Source organism: Rhinoraja longicauda, chromosome 1 (assembly GCF_053455715.1).
Source record: "Rhinoraja longicauda isolate Sanriku21f chromosome 1, sRhiLon1.1, whole genome shotgun sequence".
NCBI lineage: Eukaryota > Metazoa > Chordata > Chondrichthyes > Rajiformes > Arhynchobatidae > Rhinoraja > Rhinoraja longicauda.
Window position 1 is genome coordinate 140,863,450 of NC_135953.1, and position 22,370 is coordinate 140,885,819.

Genomic DNA, 22,370 nt, shown 5'->3' on the forward strand with positions numbered 1-22,370 from the left:
CCCGGAACCCAGACACCTGTACTGAACAAGCATCTATCACTCTACGCCATAAAAATATCCTTTGACTTGGCCGTCTGTGGCAATGAATTCCATAGATTCACCACCCTCTGACTTAACAAAATTCCTCCTCATCTTTCTAAACGCTATGTCCTTTTACTTCTGTGCCCTCTGATCCAGGACTCTCCCACTAGTGGAAACATCCTCTCCATATCCACTCCATCCAGGCCTTTCACGGTCCACTCCATCTTAAGAACAAGTGTAGTGGAGACAGGGAAACTGAGTGGAAGGGGTGGTGGTGTCCTTGGAGATGGGTTGGGAGCAGGTAGCTGGGGGGAAACTAGAGGGGTTATAATCAATAGCAGAGCAGGGCTCTAATGAGGGACGTTTCAGCATTTTGTAGCTTTCCACACAACACCAACCAGCAAAAGGTAACCCCAAATAAAATATTCAAAGCAGATGAAAGTTTTTTCCCCATAACATTCCTTGTGCTGGTGGAGAGTCCAGCTGCCATATCGTGACTGATCATGGACTTCAAATGAGATCAGTGTTGAGGTCCACACCTCCAGTGGACGTGTTAGAAGATGTAATTGGCGTCAATGTCCTCTGTAAGCAGAAAAACAAAATCAATATTGAGGAGGAAATTAGTGTCGTACAGCACAGAAACAGGCCTTTCTGCCCATCTAGCCTATGCTGACCAGGTCACCCCATCTAAGCTAATCCCATTTAGCCCATATATATCCCTCTAAACCTTAGGTAGACACAAAATGCTGGAGTAACTCAGCGGCTCAGGCAGCATCTCGGGAGAGAAGGAATGGGTGACGTTTCGGGCCGAGACCCTTCTTGGACGCCGCCCAGCGATCCCCGCACACTAACACCATCCTACACCCACTAGGGACAATTTTTACATTTGCCCAGCCAATTAACCTACAAACCTGCACGTCTTTGGAGTGTGGGAGGAAACCGAAGATCTCGGAGAAAACCCACGCAGGACACGGGGAGAACGTACAAACTCCGTACAGACGGCGCCCGTAGTCGGGATCGAACCTGAGTCTCCGGCGCTGCATTCGCTGTAAGGCAGCAACTCTACCGCCGCGCCACCGTGATTCCCCCACCCGGGTAAAAGAGCATGTATTCACCCGATCAATTCTCCACACGATTTATGCACCTTTTTAAGATCACCCCTTAACCTCCTGCGCTCCAAGGAATGAAGTCCTAGCCTGCCCAACCTCTCCCTGTAGCTCAGGCCCTCGAGTCCTGGCAGTATCCTCGTATATCTTCCCTGTACTCTTTCTAACTTTGGGTCTTCCCTAGCATGATGTATTGGAGGCCGGTGGGGTGAACCTCTGAGAGAGATCTTATAGAGGTGTACAAAATCATGAGAGGAATAGATCGGGTAGATGCACAGAGTCCTTTACCCAGAGTAGGGGAATCGAGGACCAGAGGACATAGGTTCAAGGTGAAGGGGAAAAGATTTAATAGGAATCCGAGGGGTAACGTTTTCACACAGAGGGTGGTGGGTGTATGGAACAAGCTGCCAGGGGAGGTAGTTGAGACTGGGACTATAACAATGGTTAAGAAACAGTTAGACAGGTACATGGATAGGACAGGTTTGGAGGGATATGGACAGGTGGGACTAGTGTAGCCGGAACATGTTGGCCGGTGTGGACTAGTTGGGCCGAAGGGCCTGTTCCCACACTGTATCACTGTGATCCTGTCAGTGTCTCACCTTCTCTGAGGCCGAAGCACTTGGCCCATTCTCGGAGGGAGACGTGCGCATCGCCGCTGGTATCACAGGCCGTGAAAAACCGGGTCGCGCAGTGTTCCAAAGGAATTCCAGGCTCGCGTAACGGGGCTAGCTCAGAGTGCGTCAGGTAACTGCAAGGAAATCGAGAGCATCAGAAGCAGCGAGGCAGGTTTTGACATCAGTGGCAGCACAGCAGTAGAGTTGCAATGAATTGGATACGTTTATTGGCCAAGTATGTTCACACACAAGGAATGTGCCTTGGTGCTCCGCTCGCAAGTAACAACACGAACGTACAGCAAACAAGAATAAAGCACAAAACATTCAAACATTACGAATACAACATTATAGTTTAAACATGTGAGTGAAATAAACCAGACCAAAAAGAGACTACAGGCTCTGGTTGTTAAGTAGAGCTAATGCTCGTGGATAAAAGCTGTTTTTATGTCTGGCTGTGGCTGCTTTGACAGTCCGGAGTCGCCTTCCAGAGGGAAGTGCTTCAAAGAGTTTGTGGTCAGGGTGAGAGAGGTCAGAGATGATCTTGCCCGCTCACTTCCTGGCCCTTGCAGTGTACAGTTCGTCAATGGGGGGAAGGTTGCAGCCAACAACCTTCTCAGCTGTGCAAACGATCCGTTGCAGCCTCCGGATGTGGTGCTTGGTGGCCGAGCCAAACCAGACCATGATGGAGAAGGTGAGGACGGACTCAATGATAGCAGTATAGAATTGGACCATCATTGCCTGTGGCAGATTGTGTTTCTTCAGTTGCCGCAGGAAGTACATCCTCTGTTGGGCCTTTTTGACTGTGGAGTCGATGGTGGCCTCCTATTTAAGGTCTCAATCCTTGTTGCCTTACAGGCGGCAGAGACCCGGGTTCCATCCTGCGTGCGGTCGCTGTCTGTGCGGAGTTTGTACGCTCGCCATTTGACCGGGTGCGGGAGGAAACCAGAGCACCCAGAGACAGCCCACGTGGTCATGGGGAGAATGTGCAAACTCCGTACAGACAGCACCCGTAGTCGGGATGGAACACGGGTCCATGGCGCTGTGAGGCAGCAACTCTACCACTGCGCCACCGAATCGCCCGGGGAATCAAAACGAGTAGAGAGCCACTTCAGGGGAGGGAATGTGCCTCCAGCGACCCAGTCCTCGGGAGCTGTCTGTGGAGTTTGCACTTTCTCCCCGTGACCGCGTGGGTCCCCCCCACCCCACCCCCACCTCCAACCAGGTGCTCCCGTTTCCCCCCCACGCCAGTGAGTTAATTGGCTGCAGTCAGTGCAGTAAGGCGAGGGCTAGGATCGGGGCGAGCGTGCGGATGGGCCAGGGGGCCGAATGGCCTGTTCCCGTGCCGTACGGGCGGAGCGCCCCTTACCCGTCCACGGGGTGCCGGTCCAGCTGGTGGAACTGCCAGTGCACAGGGTAGGTGAAGTGGTGGTAGTTGTGGGTGAAGTCGTCGAGCAGCATCTGTGGAGAGTGGGCACCAGGAGGGAGGAGATGCTGCTCATTGTACAGCCTCTTCATCTGCAACACAAGCACAGACAATAGACAATAGACAATAGACAAGAGACCGCACCTGGAGTACTGTGTGCAGTTGTACAGGGCCCTAGTGAGACCGCACCTGGAGTACTGTGTGCAGTTGTACAGGGCCCTGGTGAGACCGCACCTGGAGTACTGTGTGCAGTTCTGGTCTCCAAATTTGAGGAAGGATATTCTTGCTATTGAGGGCGTGCAGCGTAGGTTTACTAGGTTAATTCCCGGAATGGCGGGACTGTCATACGTTGAAAGACTGGAGCGAGTGGGCTTGTACACACTGGAATTTAGAAGGATGAGAGGGGATCTTATCGAAACGTATAAGATTATTAAGGGGTTGGACACGTTAGAGGCAGGAAACATGTTCCCAATGTTGGGGAAGTCCAGAACCAGGGGCCACAGTTTAAGAATAATGGGTAGGCCATTTAGAACTGAGATGAGGAAAAACTTTTTCAGTCAGAGAGTTGTGAATCTGTGGAATTCTCTGCCTCAGAAGGCAGTGGAGGCCAATGCTCTGAATGCATTCAAGAGAGAGCTAGATAGAGCTCTTAAGGATAGCGGAGTCAGGGGGTATGGGGAGAAGGCAGGAACGGGGTACTGATTGAGAATGATCAGCCATGATCACATTGAATGGCGGTGCTGGCTTGAAGGGCCGAATGGCCTCCTCCTGCACCTATTGTCTATTGTCTATTGAGCCAGCACCGCCATTCAGAGTCTTTTACCCAGAGTAGGGGAATCAAGGACCAGAGGACATAGGTTCAAGGTGGAGAGGAAAAGATTTAATAGGAATCCCAGGGGTACCTTTTTCACACAGAGGGTGGTGGGTGTATGGAACAAGCTGCCAGAGGCGGTAGTTGAGGCTGGGACTATCCCATCGTTTAAGAAACAAGTGGACAGGTACATGAATATGACAGGTTTGGTGGGATATGGATCAAACGCAGGCAGGTGGGACTAGTGTAGCTGGGACATTGTTGGCCGGTGTGGGTGAGTTGGGCCGAAGGGCCTGTTTCAACACTGTATCACTCTATGGCTCTATAACATGATTACAATCGAGCCATTTACAGTGTACAGATACATGATAAGGGAATAACGTTTGGTGCAAGGTAAAGCCAGTAAAGTCCGATCAAGGATAGTCCGAGGGTCTCCAAAGAGGTAGATGGGAGGTCAGGACCGCTCTCTAGTTGGTGGTAGGATGGTTCAGTTGCCTGATAACAGCTGGGAAGAAACTGTCCCTGAATCTGGAGGTGTGCGTTTCCACACTTCTGTACCTCTTGCCCGATGGGAGAGGGGAGAAGAGGGAGTGGCCGGGGTGAGACTGGTCCTTGATTGTGCTGCTGGCCTTGCCGAGGGAGTGTGAGGTGTAGATGGAGTCAATGGGAGGGAGGTTGGTTTGTGTGATGGTCTGGGCTGCGTCCACAACTCTGGAGATAATTGCAGCAGCAGGCCACTCGGCCCCTCGCGCCTGGTCTGTACTGGCCCCAGCTCCTCTCCCGTTGCACATCCCCAATCGCCCTCGATTCCTCTCATTTTTCAAATACATGTCATAAATATATCCAATGATCCAGCCTCCAACACCATTGAGAGGTGTTGGGAGGTCATGGGAGCGGAATGAGGCCATTCGGCCCAGAGTCTTTTCACTGTGCCTCGGTACAGGTGACAATGAATCAAATTTAAAAGAAAGGGGATATTCAGGTGAAGAGCCCACCTGGACCCACCTCACCCCTCTACCTCCCTCCCACCCCCCTCCCTCCCCCCCCCCCTGGAAATATTACAGCACACTTGTTGCTGCCGTAATGGATAAATCACAAAGATCTAGCAGTCTAAATAATGAATAGACACAGAGTGCTGGAGTAACTCAGCGGGTCAGTCAGCATCTCTGGAGAACATGGACACAGAGTGCTGGAGTAACTCAGCGGGTCAGTCAGCATCTCTGGAGAACATGGACACAGAGTGCTGGAGTAACTCAGTGGGTCAGGCAGCATCTCTGCAGAACATGGACATGGTGGCGCAGTGGTAGAGTTGCTGCCTCACAGCGCCAGAGACCCGGGTCCAATCCTGACCACGGGTGCTGTCTGTGTGGAGTTTGCAAGTTCTCCCTCTGACCGCGTGGGTTTTCTCCGGGTGCTCCGGTTTCCTCCCACACCACAATGACGTGCAGGTGTGTGGATTAATTGTAAATTGTCCCTGGTGTGTAGGATAGTGCTAGTGTACGGGGTGATGGCGGTCAGCACGGACGCAGTGGGCCGAAGGGCTCCGTTTGCGTGCTGTATCTGTAAAGTGTAAAGACAATGACCCGGAGTTGGATTGTGTGCCGCGTGCAGGCGTGCCACGTCCCTGTGTGTCCCCCCCCCCACAACGCGAACCTTACCGTCGCTCGCTCTGCCGGGGAAAGGATGCCGGGAGACTGCCGGTCCTGCTCGTACATCTGCACCAAGATGGTCTTCAGCCAGTCTCGCAGGCGCAGCGGGAACTCGTCCAGCTGGGTGTCCAGGCACGGAGCCATATCTGTGTGGGACCAGAGCACGCCTGTTACTGCTGTTCCCACCGCTGCAGGGAGCAACGTGCCCAGCACCCCGAGCCCACAGGTCACAGGAGCAGAATTACGCCACGCGTCCCATCGAGTCTACTCTGCAATCAATGCCCATCGAGTCCACTCTGCCATTCAATCATGGCCCATCGAGTCTACGCCATTCAATCAATGCCCATTGAGTCCACTCCGCCATTCGAACATGGCTGGTCTATCTCCCCCTCCAAACCCCATTCTCCTGCCTTCTCCCCATAACCCCCGACACCCGCACTAACGGGCCACAGTTTAAGAATAAGGGGTAGGCCATTTAGAACGGAGATGAGGAAAAACATTTTCACCCAGAGAGTTGTGGATCTGTGGAATTCTCTGCCTCAGAAGGCAGTGGAGGCCGATTCTCTGGATGCTTTCAAGAGAGAGTTGGATAGAGCTCTTAATGCTAGCGGAGTCAGGGGGTATGGGGAGAAGGCAGGAACAGGGTACTGATTGAGGATGATCAGCCAAGATCACATTCAGGAGGAGGCCATTCGGCGAAGGGCCGAATGGCCTCCTCCTGTACCTATAGTCTATTGTCATCAAAAATATGTCAATCTCTGCCATAAAAATACCGAATCACTTGGCCTCCACAGCCGTCTGTGGCAATGAATTCCAGATTCAACACCCTCTGGCTGAAGAAATTCCTCCTCATCTCCTTTCTAAAGGTACAACCTTTTATTCTGAGGCTGTGCCCTCTGGTCCTAGACTCTCCCACAGGTGGAAACATCCTCTCCACATCCACTCAACCCAGGCCTTGGCTGGGTGTTTGTAGCCGTGCTCCATGCTTGAAGACTCTGCATTCGTATAACATGTCGCCGATGTTCTGGGAAGGAAACATGCAATAGACAATAGACAATAGGTGCAGGAGGAGGCCATTCGGCCCTTCGAGCCTGTACGCACCCCCATTCAATGTGATCATGGCTGATCATTCTCAATCAGTACCCCGTTCCTGCCTTCTCCCCGTACCCCCTGACTCCACTATCCTTAAGAGCTCTATCTAGCTCTCTCTTGAATGCATTCAGGGTATTGGCCTCCACTGCCTTCTGAGGCAGAGAATTCCACAGATTCACAACTCTCTGACTGAAAAAGTTATTCCTCATATCCGGCGTGTCCACTTGGAACGACTATCACACAGACCGTCGATCACCCGATCACACTAGGTCTATGTTATCCCCACTTTCCCATCCACTCCCTGCACCTGACACAAACCCACAAACCCGCAAGTCTTCGGGACGTGGGAGGGATCTCCGCGGAGCGCCCCGAGGGAACCCAGGCGGGTCACGGGGAGAACGTGCAAACTCCGCAGGGGTCAGGATGGAAGCCGGGACTTTGGAATGCCGAGGCAGTGGCACTACCCACTGCTCCACTCTGCCGCCCCTGGAATCCGACATTCTCGGCCGAAGGCAAGTGCTTACGTTTGCAGGGTCCTACGTAGTCCAGGTGAATCCTGTGTGCCGTCGTGCTTTCAAGCGCACATTTGGAGGCATAAAACTGGCAGTGGTTTTCATAAGTCTCGTTGTTGGTGCTACAGACCTGGAACAGGAAGCGATCAACAATTATAGACAATAGGTGCAGGAGGAGGCCATTCGGCCCTTCGAGCCAGCACCGCCATTCAATGTGATCATGGCTGATCATTCTCAATCAGTACCCCGTTCCTGCCTTCTCCCCATACCCCCTGACTCTGCTATCCTTAAGAGCTCTATCTAGCTCCCTCTTGAATTAGAGGCAAGACGGTGAGATGGTCCAGCAGCCAAGTTCAAAACCATGAAGACAGTGCAAGTCTCGACCACTGACCGTGTCTCACTTGTACCCACTATTGCAGGGGAACACGCTAGTGCATTTGGTTTAGTCTTTAGTTTAGTTTAGAGATACAGCGCGGAAACAGGCCCTTTCGGCCCACCGGGTCCGCGCCGACCAGCGATCCCCGCACATTAACACTATCCTGCACCCACCAGGGACAATTTTTACATTTACCCAGCCAATCAACCTACAAACCTGCACGTCTTTGGAGTGTGGGATGAAATCTGGGTGTCCTTGTACACTAGTCACTGAAAGTTGGCGTGCAGGTACAGCAGGCAGTGAAGAAAGCTAATGGCATGTTGGCCTTCATAAAGAGAGGATTTCAGTATAGGAGTAAAGAGGTTCTTCTGCAGTTGTACAGGGCCCTGGTAAGACCACATCTGGAATATTGTGTACAGTTTTGGTCTCCTAATTTGAGGAAGGACATCCTTGTAATTGAGGCAGTGTGGCGTAGGTTCACGAGAATGATCCCTGGGATGGCGGGACTGTCATACGAGGAAAGATTGGAAGGTCTGGGCTTGTATTCACTGGAGTTTAGAAGGATGAGAGGGGATCTTATAGAAACATATAAAATTATAAAAGGACTGGACAAGCTAGATGCAGGAAAAACGTTCCCAATGTTGGGGGAGTCCAGAACCAGGGGTCACAGTCTTAGAATAAAGGGGCAGCCATTTAAAACTGAGGTGAGAAGAAACATTTTCACCCAGAGAGTTGTGAATTTGTGGAATTCTCTGCCACAGAGGGCAGTGGAGGCCAACTCACTGGATGGATTTAAAAGAGAGTTAGATAGAGCTCTCGGGGCTAGTGGAATCAAGGGATATGGGGAGAAGGCAGGCACGGGTTACTGATTGTGGATGATCAGCCATGATCACATTTGAATGGCGGTGCGTACAGGCTCGAAGGGCCGAATGGCCTCCTCCTGCACCTGTTGTCTATGTTTCTATGTCACTCCTCAGCATCCTGTGCTCCAGGGAAATTAGTTCCAGCCCATCTCATATCTCCGCATGTGTCGTGTCTGTGCATCCCACCATCTTGGACTTTCTTGCCAATGGATAAAGACCATGAGGCAGTGGAGCAGAACTAGGCCATTCGGCCCATCGAGTCCGCTCCACCATTTAATCATGGCTGACCCATCTCTCCCTCTCAAACCCATTCCCCTGCTTTCCCTTTGTCACCCGTACTAATCAAGAATCCACAGCCATCTGTGGCAATGAATTCCACAGTTCACCACCGTCTGGCTAAAGAAATTCCCCCTCATCTCCGTTCTAAAGATACGTCCTTTTATTTTGAGGCTGTGCCCTCTGGTTCAAGACTCTCCCACGAGTGGGAATTGTCAAACACATGGGCCCTGGTCTCACCAATCACAAGGCAAGCCTAGGGCGGTCACGGTGGCGCAGCGGTAGAGTTGCCGCCTTACAGCGAATGCAGCGCCGGAGACCCGGGTTCCATCCCGACTACGGGTGCTGTCTGTACAGAGTTTGTACGTTCTCCCCGTGACTTGTGTGGGTTTTCTCCGAGATCTTCGGTTTCCTCCCACCCTCCAAAGACGTGCAGGTATGTAGGTTAATTGGCTGGGCAAATGTAAAAATTGTCTACATTCCTCTTGAATGTCACAAAAACTAAGGAGCTGATTGTCCCTAGTGGGTGTAGGATAGTGTTAGTGTGCGGGGATCGCTGGGCGGCGTGGACCCGGTGGGCCGAAGGGCCTGTTTCCGCGCTGTATCTCCAAACTAAACGAAACGAAATGATTCCTTCCAACAAAAGCTAAACCAATCCTTGGGCATTTCCCCTTCCTGGGTCATGGAGATGGAGCAGGTCAGCCTGGACCATGAGAGGCTGACCCAGGGGGAGAAGATACTCACGTTCTGTAGATCTGGGACGTTGGTGGGACAGGTTGAAATATCTTGGCACAGGCAAAGAGGATTCCCCCCCACATCGAGCTCACAGACCTCCCCACGTCCACAGTGGAACATCCTACACGGGTCTAAACATGGAACAAAACCAAAGGACAGGTCAACCATCTTGCTCACGAGTTTACGATGGTTAAATGGCTGGTGGGTGGCACGGTGGCACGGCTGTCTGGCTCTCTGTGGTGGCAAGAGGTCCATGGGCAGATGTGATGTCTCTTCCCAGGGACTGTAAGACAATAACTGCAGATGCTGGTACAAATCAAAGGTATTTATTCACAAAATGCTGGAGTAACTCAGCGGGTCAGGCAGCATCTCAGGAGAGAAGGAATGGGTGACGTTTCGGGTCGAGACCCTTCTTCAGACTGATGTCAGGGGAGGGGGCGGGACAAAGGAAGGATATAGGTGGAGACAGGAAGATAGAGGGAGATCTGGGAAGGAGGAGGGGAAGAGAGGGACAGAGGAACTATCTAAAGTTGGAGAAATCGATGTTCATACCACTGGGCTGCAAGCTGCCCAAGCGAAATATGAGGTGCTGTTCCTCCAATTTTCCGATGGGCCTCACTATGGCACTGGAGGAGGCCCATGACAGAAAGGTCAGACTGGGAGTGGGAGGGGGAGTTGAAGTGCTCAGCCACCGGGAGATCAGGTTGGTTAAAGCGGACTGAGCGAAGATGTTGAGCGAAGCGATCGTCGTGCCAGCGTTTGGTTTCGCCAATGTAGAGAAGTTGACATCTAGAGCAGCGGATGCAATAGATGAGGTTGGAGGAGGTGCAGGTGAACCTCTGTCTCACCTGGAAAGACTGTTTGGGTCCTTGGATGGAGTTGAGGGGGGAGGTAAAGGGACAGGTGTTGCATCTCCTGCGGTTGCAGGGGAAAGTGCCCGGGGATGGGGTGGTTTGGGTAGGAAGGGACGAGTGGACCAGGGAGTTACGGAAGGAACGGTCTCTGCGGAACGCAGAAAGGGGAGGGGCAGTCAAGATGTTGGTGGTAGAAGGGCGGTCACGGCGGCGCAGCGGTAGAGTTGCCGCCTCACAGCGAATGCAGCGCCAGAGACCTCCACACTCTCACTGACCCACACCCCCATGGCCACACTCTCACTGACCCACACCCCCCTGGCCACACACTCACTGACCCACACCCCCCTGGCCACACTCTCACTGACCCACACCCCCCTGGCCACACTCTCACTGACCCACACCCCCCTGGCCACACTCTCACTGACCCACACCCCCCTGGCCACACTCTCACTGACCCACACCCCCCTGGCCACACTCTCACTGACCCACACCCCCCTGGCCACACTCTCACTGACCCACACCCCCCTGGCCACACACTCACTGACCCACACCACCCTGGCCACACACTCACTGACCCACACCACCCTGGCCACACACTCACTGACCCACACCACCCTGGCCACACTCTCACTGACCCACACCCCCCTGGCCACACTCTCACTGACCCACACCACCCTGGCCACACACTCACTGACCCACACCACCCTGGCCACACTCTCACTGACCCACACCCCCCTGGCCACACTCTCACTGACCCACACCACCCTGGCCACACTCTCACTGACCCACACCACCCTGACCACACTCTCACTGACCCACACCACCCTGGCCACACTCTCACTGACCCACACCACCCTGGCCACACTCTCACTGACCCACACCACCCTGGCCACACTCTCACTGACCCACACCACCCTGGCCACACTCTCACTGACCCACACCACCCTGGCCACACTCTCACTGACCCACACCACCCTGGCCACACTCTCACTGACCCACACCACCCTGGCCACACTCTCACTGACCCACACCACCCTGGCCACACTCTCACTGACCCACACCACCCTGGCCACACTCTCACTGACCCACACCACCCTGGCCACACTTTCACTGACCCACACCACCCTGGCCACACTCTCACTGACCCACACCACCCTGGCCACACTCTCACTGACCCACACCACCCTGGCCACTCCCATCTCGCTGCTACCATGGGGGAGAAGGTACAGGAGCCTGAAAACCGTGACCTCCAGGTTCAGGAACAGATTTTTCCCAGCAACCATCAGGTTCTTGAACACCACACATCACTGACCTATAATCTGTGTCTTTAGTTGCACAGCCCACTTATGGTTTATACTGTCATGATTAGCTAGTATTTAGTTTCGAGATACAGCACGGAAACAGGCCCTTCGGCCCATCGGGTCCACGCTGACCATCGATCACCTGTTCACACTAGTTCTGTGTTGTCCCACTTTCACATCCACTCCCTAGACACTGGGGGCACTTTACAGAGGGCCAATCAACCCACAAACCCCGCACGTCTTTGAGAAGTGGGAGGAAATTGGAGCACCCGGAGGAAACCCACGCGGTCAATGGGGAGAACGTGCAAACTCCGTACGGACAGAGCCCGAGGTCGTGATTGAACCCGGGCCCCTGGCGCCAAGAGGCAGCACCTCAACCTGCCCACACGACCAATCAACCCACCCAATACCCATGCTCACCGATATTGTTCAGCGTGTCGTCACTGGGATCGAAAGTGGCTCCGTTGAAGCCGGCGTATCTGTGGTCCAAGTAGACATCGTCCTCGCTGGAGCCTGCTGGGCCCAGGTCCACCTCGTTGTGGGCATCGAGGTTGGCGTCGTACCCGTGGTCCGCTGCGCCATCTCCGGTGGCATCCGCCAAGTCAACCCGAAGGAGGTCGGCCTCATCGGAGGCAGAGATACTACCTTCCAGCGACTCTGCCAAGTTGGCAATGGTGTCCACGCCCTCCAGCGACTCTGCCATGGAGTTGGTGTCCACGCCCTCCAGCGACTCTGCCAAGTTGGCCAAGGTCTCCATGCCCTCCAGGGACTCTGCCATGGAGTTGGTGTCCACGCCCTCCAGCGACTCTGCCAAGTTGGCCATGGTCTCCAAGCCCTCCAGCAACTCTGCCATGGAGTTGGTCTCCACGCCCGCCAGCGACTCTGCCAAGTTGGCCATGGTCTCCACGCCCGCCAGCGACTCTGCCATGGAGTTGGTGTCCACATCGTCCATCGATTGCCCTTCCATGGCGGCACCAACACTAGACACAGCTCCGTCAACTCCCTGGGCCTACAGACAAAGGAACGAGATGTCAACAAACGGGCCCCAGTGATGCAGCTGCCGCAAGTACAACTGGTCCCGGCCCAAAATGGGTGGTCGCGGTGGCGCAGCGGTAGACTTGCCGCCTTTGGAGTGAATGCAGCGCCGGAGACCCGGGTTCCATCCCGACTAAGGGTGCTGTCTGTACGGAGTTTGTACAGTTTGTCACGGAGTTTGTACGTTCTCCCCGTGACCTGCGTGGGTTTTCTCCGAGATCTCCGGTTTCCTCCCACTCCAAAGACGTGCAGGTTTGTAGGTTAATTGGCTTGGTAAATGTAAACATTCTCCCTAGTGGGTGTAGGATAGTGTTAATGTGCGGGGATCGCTGGGCGGCGCCGACCCGGTGGGCCGAAGAGCCTGTTTCCACACTATATCGCTAAAATTAATCTAAACTAAAACATCACTTATCCATGTCCTCCACAGATGCTGCCTGACCCGCTGAGTTTAGTTTGGAGATACAGCTGGGAAACAGGCCCTTCGGCCCACCGAAACTGTGCCAACCCGTGATCCCCGTACACGCGCACTATCCCACACACTAGGGACAATTTACAGAAGCCAATTAACCTACAAACCAGTAGGTCGTTTGGGCTGTGGGAGGAAACCAGAGCACCCGGAGAAAACCCACGCAGGTCACGGGGAGAACGTACAAACTCCGTGCAGACAGCACCCGCAGTCAGGATGGAACCCAGGTTTCTAGCGCTGTGAGGCAGCAACTCTACCGCTGTGCCACCGCGCTGCCCAAGAGTTACTTCAGCACTTTGTGCCCAGCACAAAATGGTGAATCTGTGGGATTCATTGCCACAGACGGCTGTGGAGGCCAAGTCATTCTGTGTTTTTAAGGGGCGTCTATGGACAGGTTCTTGATTAGTAAGGGCGTCAGGGGTTATGGGGAGGAGAATGGGGTTGAGAGAGCTGGATAGGTCAGCCAGGATTGAATGCAGTCAGGCAGCAACTCTGCCGCTGCGCCACCATGCCACCCACAAGGAGTAGGGATTAACGTGTCCCTTTCAGAATGGCAGGCAGTGACTAGTGGGGTACCGCAAGGTTCGGTGCTGGGACCGCAGCTATTTACAATATACATCAATGACTTAGATGAAGGGATTAAATGTACCATTAGCAAATTTGCAGATGATACAAAGCTGGGTGGTAGTGTGAACTGTGAGGAAGATGCTATGAGGTTGTAGGGTGAGTTGGACAGGTTGTGTGAGTGGGCGGATGCATGGCAGATGCAGTTTAATGTGGATAAGTGTGAGGTTATCCACTTTGGTGGTAAGTACAGGAAGGCAGAGTATTATCTGAATGGTGTCAGGTTAGGAAATGTTGAGGTGCAACAAGACCTGGGTGTCCTAGTACATCAGTCACTGAAAGGAAGCATGCAGGTACAGCAGGCAGTGAAGAAAGCCAATGGAATGTTGGCCTTCATAACAAGAGGAGTTGACTATAGGAGCAAAGAGGTCCTTCTGCAGTTGTACAGGGCCCTAGTGAGACCGCACCTGGAGTACTGTGTGCAGTTTTGGTCTCCTAATTTGAGGAAGGATATTCTTGCTATTGAGGGAGTGCAGCCTAGGTTCACGATGTTAATTCCCAGGATGGCGGGACTGCCATATGATGAAAGAATGGAGTGACTGGGCTTGTATTCACTGGAATTTAGAAGGATGAGAGCGGATCTTATAGAAACATTTAAAATTGTTAAGGGATTGGACACGCTAGATGCAGGAAACATATTCCCGGTGTTGGGGGAGTCCAGAACCAGGGGCCACAGTTTAAGAATAAGGGGTAGGCCATTTAGAACTGAGATGAGGAAAAGCTTTTTCACCCAGAGAGTTGTAAATCTGTGGAATTCTCTGCCTCAGAAGGCTGTGGAGGCCAATTCACTGGATGTATTCAAGAGAGAGTTAGATAGAGCCCTTAGGGCTAGCAGAATCATGGGGTACGGGGAGAAGGCAGGCACGGGTTACTGATTGAGAATGATCAGCCATGATCACATTGAATGGCAGTGCTGGCTCGAAGGGCCGAATGGCCTCCTCCTGCACCTATTGTCTATGTATCTATGTATCTAATGTGCCCTCACCAACATCTTGTACGAATGTAACAGAACATCCAAACTTTTATGTTTAGGATGCTGGTTTACACCAAAGATGGATACCAAATGTCACAGCAATTCAGCGGGTCAGGCAGCATCTCTGGAGAGAAGGAATGGGTGACATTTCAGTTTTGGTTAGGTTGGAATGTTTAAGTCTGACCCGAAAGCATCTCCAGAGATGCTGCCTGACCTGCTGAGTTACTCCAGCACTCTGTGTCCATGTTCTCCAGAGATGCTGCCTGAGCCGCTGAGTTACTCCAGCACTCTGTGTCCATGTTCTCCAGAGATGCTGCCTGAGCCGCTGAGTTACTCCAGCACTCTGTGTCCATGTTCTCCAGAGATGCTGCCGGACCCGCTGAGTTACTCCAGCACTCTGTGTCCATGTTCTCCAGAGATGCTGCCTGACCCGCTGAGTTACTCCAGCACTCTGTGTCTATCTTCTATACTCAATATCCTGACTGATGAGGATTAATGTACCGAAAATGTTATTGACACCTTGATGCTAGTTTTAGGGAGTTATAAACCAAGTGGACCCGTTGGGCCCAAACCTCTCCTGCATTGGTGCAGTACCCTCTCCTCCACCCCTCCCCTCCTACCCCCATCCCCTCCCCCCATCCCCCCTCTCCCTCCCCCCTCCCTTCCCCACTCCTCCCACTCCCTCTCCCCCCCCTCCGCTCCTTCCACCCCCCTCCCTCCCTCCCTCCCCCTCCTTCCCTAGGTAGATATAAACTTTAAAATGTGAATAACTTAAAAAATATAACACTGATTTATATGAAGCTTCTTCCATTAGCACCAAAGGGACGACGGTGAGTGAGGTGGGCCAAAATTGTCGAGCTGTCATGTACCGTTTTGGCTGTAGTTCAGGAACAAACAAACAAACAAACAAACGAGAGTTTTGGTATTTAGATGTGCCCTGCGCTCCAAGATGCCGCTGCTCTACAACACGCCAGGGCAATGCCAGATAACGGAGGAGTAATGTTGTAAAGTGACGAAGAGCCAAACCTGTGCAGACTGGGGTGCCTGAAGCAAGTCTTCAACAGGCCATGGCTGGCTCAATAATCCGGCATTAGGCAGAAGATCCCCAGGATTGAAGTCCACGCCCGTTGCAAGATGACCAGCAGTCTGGTTACTGCCTGCGTCCGTCCGATCATCTCCCAGGTTCAATCCAACCACGTCTGTGCCCTGCAGGGGGTCCAGGAATGGCAGGACCGCCGCTGCTGGAGGCTGAGCATCCACCCCCTTGGCAGCCGCACCTCCTGGGTTCTTCTGGTCAAACCCGAACGGGTTTGTATCCAGCCCCGGTCCGAAGGGATCGTCGTACGTCGGGTCGAGAGGCAGGCCGTAGTCAGGCAGGCCGAGGGTCGCAAGCATCTGCTGGATTGTACCGCCCATGTCTTCCAGGGACATGTCGGCACTGAGGGAGGTCATGCCAACGCCGGTCTGCGCCAGAACGTTCATCCCATTGGCCACCGAGGGACCGTAGTTGTTAAGCCACGGGGATTGCCCCAGCCTGTTGAGGTAGGCCATGTAGTTCCAGTCCCGGAAACGGTTGGAATTGGGAAAGGCGTTCAGTCGGCGACTTTGCATCATGCGTTGGAGCATCAATGCGTTGACCAGTTGCATTTGGGTTGACATGGCCTGCATTTGGTAAAATATAAAGGCGCATTAAATCAGAGAGAAATGACGAGTTTAAATCAGGAGTTTAAAAGGCGCATTAAATCAGAGAGAAATGAGGCTGGGATACAGATCAGGAAAGCCTTGCTCGGGTAACTCAACAGGTCAGGGAGCATCTCCAGAGAACATTTTACAGAGGCACAAGGCATTGGTGAGGCCACGTTTGGAGTATCCAAAACGATTTGAGTACAGGAGTAAAGAGGTCCTTCTGCAGTTGTACGGGGCCCGGGTGAGACCACATCTGGAGCGTTGTGTGCAGTTTTGGTCTCCTAATTCGAGGAAGGACGTCCTTGCTATTGAGGCAGTGCAGTGTAGGTTCATCAGGTTAATCCCCGGGATGGCGGGACTGTCGTATGCGGAAAGATTGGAAAGACTGGACTTGTATTCACTGGAGTTTAGAAGGATGAGAGGGGATCTTATAGAGACGTATAAAATTATAAAAGGACTGGACAAGCTAGATACAGGAAAAATGTTCCCGATGTTGGGCGAGTCCAGAACCAGGGGCCAAACAGTCTAAGAATAAAGGGGGAGGCCATTTAAAACTGAGGTGAGAAGGAACTTTTTCACCCAGAGAGTTGTGAATTTGTGGAATTCTCTGCCACAGAGGGCAGTGGAGGCCAATTCACTGGATGGATTTAAAAGAGAGTTAGATAGAGCTCTAGGGGCTAGTGGAATCAAGGGATATGGGGAGAAGGCAGTCACGGGTTACTGATTGAGAATGATCCGCCATGATCACAATGAATGGCGGTGCTGGCACGAAGGGCCGAATGGCCTCCTCCTGCACCTATTTTCTATGTTTCTATGTGATCACAGCCAATGTGAGGGGTGATTTCACTCGATGGTTTCAGCATGGACTCGGTGGGCCAAAGGAGCCGTTTCAATGAATCGATCAATCACAGAGCAAGTTACCTCATCACTGCCACTGTTCAAATCTCGGGCAATCCGCACCTGGGAAATGAAACATAAAAAACGACTGAGATCTTTGAACATGGACGCGTGTCTGGTCACCATTGGATCACATTCTCAATCCCTGGTTTAGTTTGGTATTGGCACGTGTACCGGCAGATGCAGTGAACAGCTTTGTTTCACGTGCTTACGCGGGCACGATGGCGCAGCGGTAGAGTTGCTGCCTTACAGCGAATGCAGCGCCGGAGACTCAGGTTCGATCCTGACCACGGGCGCCGTCTGTACGGAGTTTGTACGTTCTCCCCGTGACCTGCGTGGGTTTTCTACGAGATCTTCGGTTTCCTCCCACACTCCAAAGACGTGCAGGTTTGTAGGTTAATTGGCTTGGTAAATGTAAAAATTGTCCCTAGTGGGTGTAGGATAGTGTTAATGTGCGGGGATCGCTGGGCGGTGCGGACCCGGTGGGCCGAAGGGCCTGTTTCTGCGCTGTATCTAAAAAATACACAAGTACAATCACACAAAAGGAAAGGGGAGAAAGAGTGGGACACACAGAGGAAGGATGGGTGGTACTGGAGAGGGTCCAGAGGATGTTTACGGATGATCCCAGGGATAGACAATGGGTGCAGGAGGAGGCCATTTGGACCTTCGAGTCAGCACCGCCATTCAATGTGATCATGGCTGATCATTCTCAATCAGTACACCATTCCTGCCTTCTCCCCATACCCCCTGACTCCGCTATCTTTAAGAGCTCTATCCAGCTCTCCTTCCACTGTAGCATCTCTGGAGAACATGGACACAGAGTGCTGGAGTAACTCAGCGGGTCAGGCAGCATCTCTGGAGAACATGGACACAGAGTGCTGGAGTAACTCAGCGGGTCAGGCAGCATCTGTGGAGAGGGGGAATGGGTGACGTTGTGGGTCAAAACCCTTCGTCACCCATTCCTTCACTCCCTCTTCTCCCCTCTCCCATCGGGCAAGAGGTACAGAAGTGTGGAAACGCACACCTCCAGATTCAGGGACAGTTTTTTCCCGGCTGTTATCAGGCAACTGAACCGTCCTATCACCAACTAGAGAGATGTCCTGAACTATTATCCACCTCATTGGAGACCCTCAGACTATCTGTGATACACTGGGAACATGTTTCCTGCCTCTAACATGTCCATTCCCTTAATAATCTTATACGTTTCGATAAGATCCCCTCTCATCCTTCTAAATTCCAGTGTATACAAGCCCAGTCGCTCCAGTCTTTCAACATACAACAGTCCCGCCATTCCGGGAATTGACCTAGTAAACCTACGCTGCACGCCCTCAATGGCAAGAATATCCTTCCTCAAATTTGGAGACCAAAACTGCACACAGTACTCCAGGTGCGGTCTCACTAGGGCCCTGTACAACTGCAGAAGGCCCTCTTTGCTCCTATACTCAACTCCTCTTGTTTTGAAGGCCAACATTCCGTTGGCTTTCTTCACTGCCTGCTGTACCTGCATGCTTCCTTTCAGTGACTGATGCACTAGGACACCCAGATCTCGTTGTACGTCCCCTTTTCCTAACTTGACACCATTCAGATAATATTCTGCCTTCCTATTCTTACCACCAAACTGGATAACCTCACACTTATCCACATTAAACTGCATCTGCCATGCATCCGCCCACTCACACAACCTGTCCAACGAACGTAGGTGATCATTGGTCAGCGTGGATGGTGGGCAGAAGGGCCTGTTCCCACTCTGTATCTCTAAAACTCAAACTCAAACATATTAGCGTTGAAGTGGACTCCTGTACACTGATGAACCAGGCCCTGTTGCAGTGGCCTCTGTACCGTGACCCTGAGCTGCTGGTCCCACTCCCACCCTCTACCTGTGCCTCCGTCACTGTTCCAGTGAAGGAAAGGAGCCAATTCTCTGGATGGTTCCAAGAGAGAGCTAGATAGAGCTCTTAAGGATAGCGGAGTCAGGGGATATGGGGAGAAGGCAGGAACGGGGTACTGATTGAGAATGATCAGCCATGATCACATTAAATGGCGGTGCTGGCTCGAAGGGCCAAATGGCCTCCTCCTGCACCTATTGTCTATTGTCTAAATCTTTCCACTCTCATCTTAAACCCATGTCCCCTGGTCTTTGATTCCCCTACTCTGGGTAAAGTGTCGGGTTAAAACTCTGGGTCATGTGCGGATTAGATCACCTGATCTTTTCCTCTCATGATCTGATCCACAAAAACAAAATCCAAGTCAATTGATTTGTTTGAATCATTTTTTAAACCATTGTCTGAAACTTCATTTACTTGAAGCAAGAGTAAAGAGACGTGTAAAAGCAACTTCATTTAGACGCATGGTGATCGGGCTGATCACCAACGGTGATGAAACAAAATACAGAGCGGAGGTGCAGAACCTGGCGGACTGGTGCTCTGATAACAACCTGTCCCTAAATACCACCAAGACCAAGGAGCTGATCATCAACTTCCGTAGGTCACATAACGGGGAATACGCCCCGATCCTCATCAACGGGGACAGTGTGGAGAGAGTGTCCAGCTTCAAGTTTCTGGGCACTCACATTTCAGAGGACCTAACATGGTCCAATAACACTGCTGCGCTGGTCAAGAAGGCACAGCAACGACTGTTCTACCTGAGAACACTGAAGAAGTCTGGTCTACCCCAACAGCTGCTGATGACATTCTACCGCTGCACCATAGAGAGCATCCTAACGCATGGCATCCCTGTGTGGTACCTCAGCTGCACGGAGGCAGAGAGGAAAGCTCTTCAGCGGGTAGTCCATAGAGCTCAGAGGGCCATCGGAACACAGCTACCAGCCTTGGAGGGCATTTACAACACACGATGCCTCAGAAAAGCCACCAGCATCCACAAAGACTCTTCACACCCCTAGAACAGTCTGTTCGAACTTCTACCATCGGGCAGACGATACAAGGCCTTCTACGCCCGCACCTCCAGACTCAGGAACAGCTTCATCCCCAGGGCCATAGCTGCTATGAACCGGTCCTGCTGAGCCGGATGGTCACATCGCACAGTGAACCGGCACAGATCTACTTGCACTTTATTCTGTTTTAAAACTGTTACAATTTGTTTCATTGGGTTGTTGTTGTTTAAATTAATACTGACTAGCTAATTAATTTATTGCATCGTATGGGAGGCACATTCCCAATCTCATTGTACCCCTGTACAATGACAATAAAGATATATTGTATTGTATTGTATTGAGAGAGAGAGATGGCTTACCGGACTGGACAAGGTCAGGGCCAGGAGGCAGCTGCTGAGAATCACCACAATCATCTTCGCCAAGAATCACCTGCAAAATAGGAGTAATCTTCATCAGCAGATGACGCTGTCACAGGTAACACTGTGGCAAGGAGGTCACGTGTACCGAGGTACAGTGAAAAGCTGCTTTGTTATCCAGTCAACAGAAAGTCCATACATGATTACCATCAAGCCATCCTTTTCACAGAGTACAGATACAGAATAAAGGGAATAACAATAGACAATAGACAATAGACAATAGGTGCAGGAGGAGGCCATTCGGCCCTTCGAGCCAGCGCCGCCATTCAATGTGATCATGGCTGATGATTCTCAATCAGTACCCCGTTCCTGCCTTCTCCCCATACCCCCTGACTCCGCTATCCTTAAGAGCTCTATCTAGCTCTCTCTTGAATGCATTCAGAGAATTGGCCTCCACTGCCTTCTGAGGCAGAGAATTCCACAGATTCACAACTCTCTGACTGAAAAAGTTTTTCCTCATCTCCGTTCTAAATGGCCTACCCCTTATTCTTGAACTGTGGCCCCTGGTTCTTGACTCCCCCAACATTGGGAACATGTTTCCTGCCTCTAATGTGTCCAACCCCTTAATAATCATATACGTTTCGATAAGATCCCCTCTCATCCATCTAAATTCCAGCGTATACAAGCCTAGTCGCTCCAGTCTTGTAACATTTGGTGCAAGGTAAAGTCCAGTAAAGTCTGATTAAAGATAGTCCGAGGGTCTCCAATGAGGTAGATGGGAGGTCAGGACCGCTCTCTAGTTGGGGATAGGATGGTTCAGATGCCTGATAACAGCCGGGAAGAAACTGTCCCTGAATCTGGAGGTGTGCGTTTCCACACTTCTGTACCTCTTGCCCGATGGGAGAGGGGAGAAGAGGGAGTGACCGGGGTGAGACTGTTCCTTGATTGTGCTGCTGGCCTTGCCGAGGCAGTAATGGGAGTTGGGGAGAAGACAAAGTGGCCAGAGTCAGACCCAGTCACGCCTGGTATTGGGCCAAGCAAGACTGATCTTTGAAGGAACAAACGAAGGCACCTTGTGCGATGATTGCAGTGAAGTCAAGAGTTTAATTGTTACGTGTACAGATGAAAGGACAATTAAATCCTTACCTGCTGCAGCTTAATGGCCCTATTAATGCATTCACGCAGTACGGAAATAAAATAATCAGTAATACAATAAATAAATCACTGTAAGATATGTAACCAAATAGTGCAAAAGCAAAGTGTGCAGCCCAACCAAAGCGTTTAGCCTCACTCTGACAATGGAGGAGACCGAGGACAGAAAGGTCAGTGTGGGAATGGGAATGGGAATGGGAATGGGAATGGGAATGGGAATGGGAATTAAAGTGTCCATCAACCGGGAGATCAGGTTGGTTCAGGCGGGCTGAGCGAAGGTGTTCCGTGATACGATCGCCCAGTCTGTGTTTGGTCTCGCCGATGTGTAAGAGTCCACATCTTGAACAACGGATACAGTAGATGAGGTTGGAGGAGGTGCAAGTGAACCTCTGCCTCACCTGAAAGGACTGTCGGGGGTCCCTGGACAGAGTCGAGGGGGGAGGTATAGGGACAGAGGAAACATCGAGCTCCCTGTCCTGTCACAGTGGTCGCTGGGATCCCCGCCCCCACCCTGGGGGTAAAACACCCCCCCCTCGCCGCCCGAGGAGAGGGCACAGATTGTGCACAGCCCCCCCCCCCATCCCCCCGAAACGTGAACCCTTCTCCCTCCACAGAGGCTGCCCGGCCCACTGTGTGTGCAGGATGTTTGGGGTGTCAG

The 22,370-nt window shown here is 52.2% G+C and overlaps 1 protein-coding gene across 1 annotated transcript; it reads right to left on the reverse strand.

The window, feature by feature from the left end:
* Window positions 1–574: 574 nt before the first annotated feature.
* LOC144601010 (uncharacterized) lies at window positions 575–20,617 on the reverse strand. Its single transcript, XM_078412919.1, has 11 exons — window positions 20,564–20,617; window positions 17,339–17,377; window positions 15,758–16,393; window positions 12,577–12,642; window positions 12,054–12,354; window positions 9,488–9,609; window positions 7,241–7,358; window positions 5,634–5,770; window positions 3,108–3,256; window positions 1,727–1,875; window positions 575–603 (listed from the first exon to the last, which is right to left on the reverse strand). The coding sequence occupies exons 1-11, from the start codon at window positions 20,615–20,617 to the stop codon at window positions 575–577; spliced, it is 1,800 nt and encodes a 599-aa protein (XP_078269045.1).
* Window positions 20,618–22,370: the final 1,753 nt, after the last annotated feature.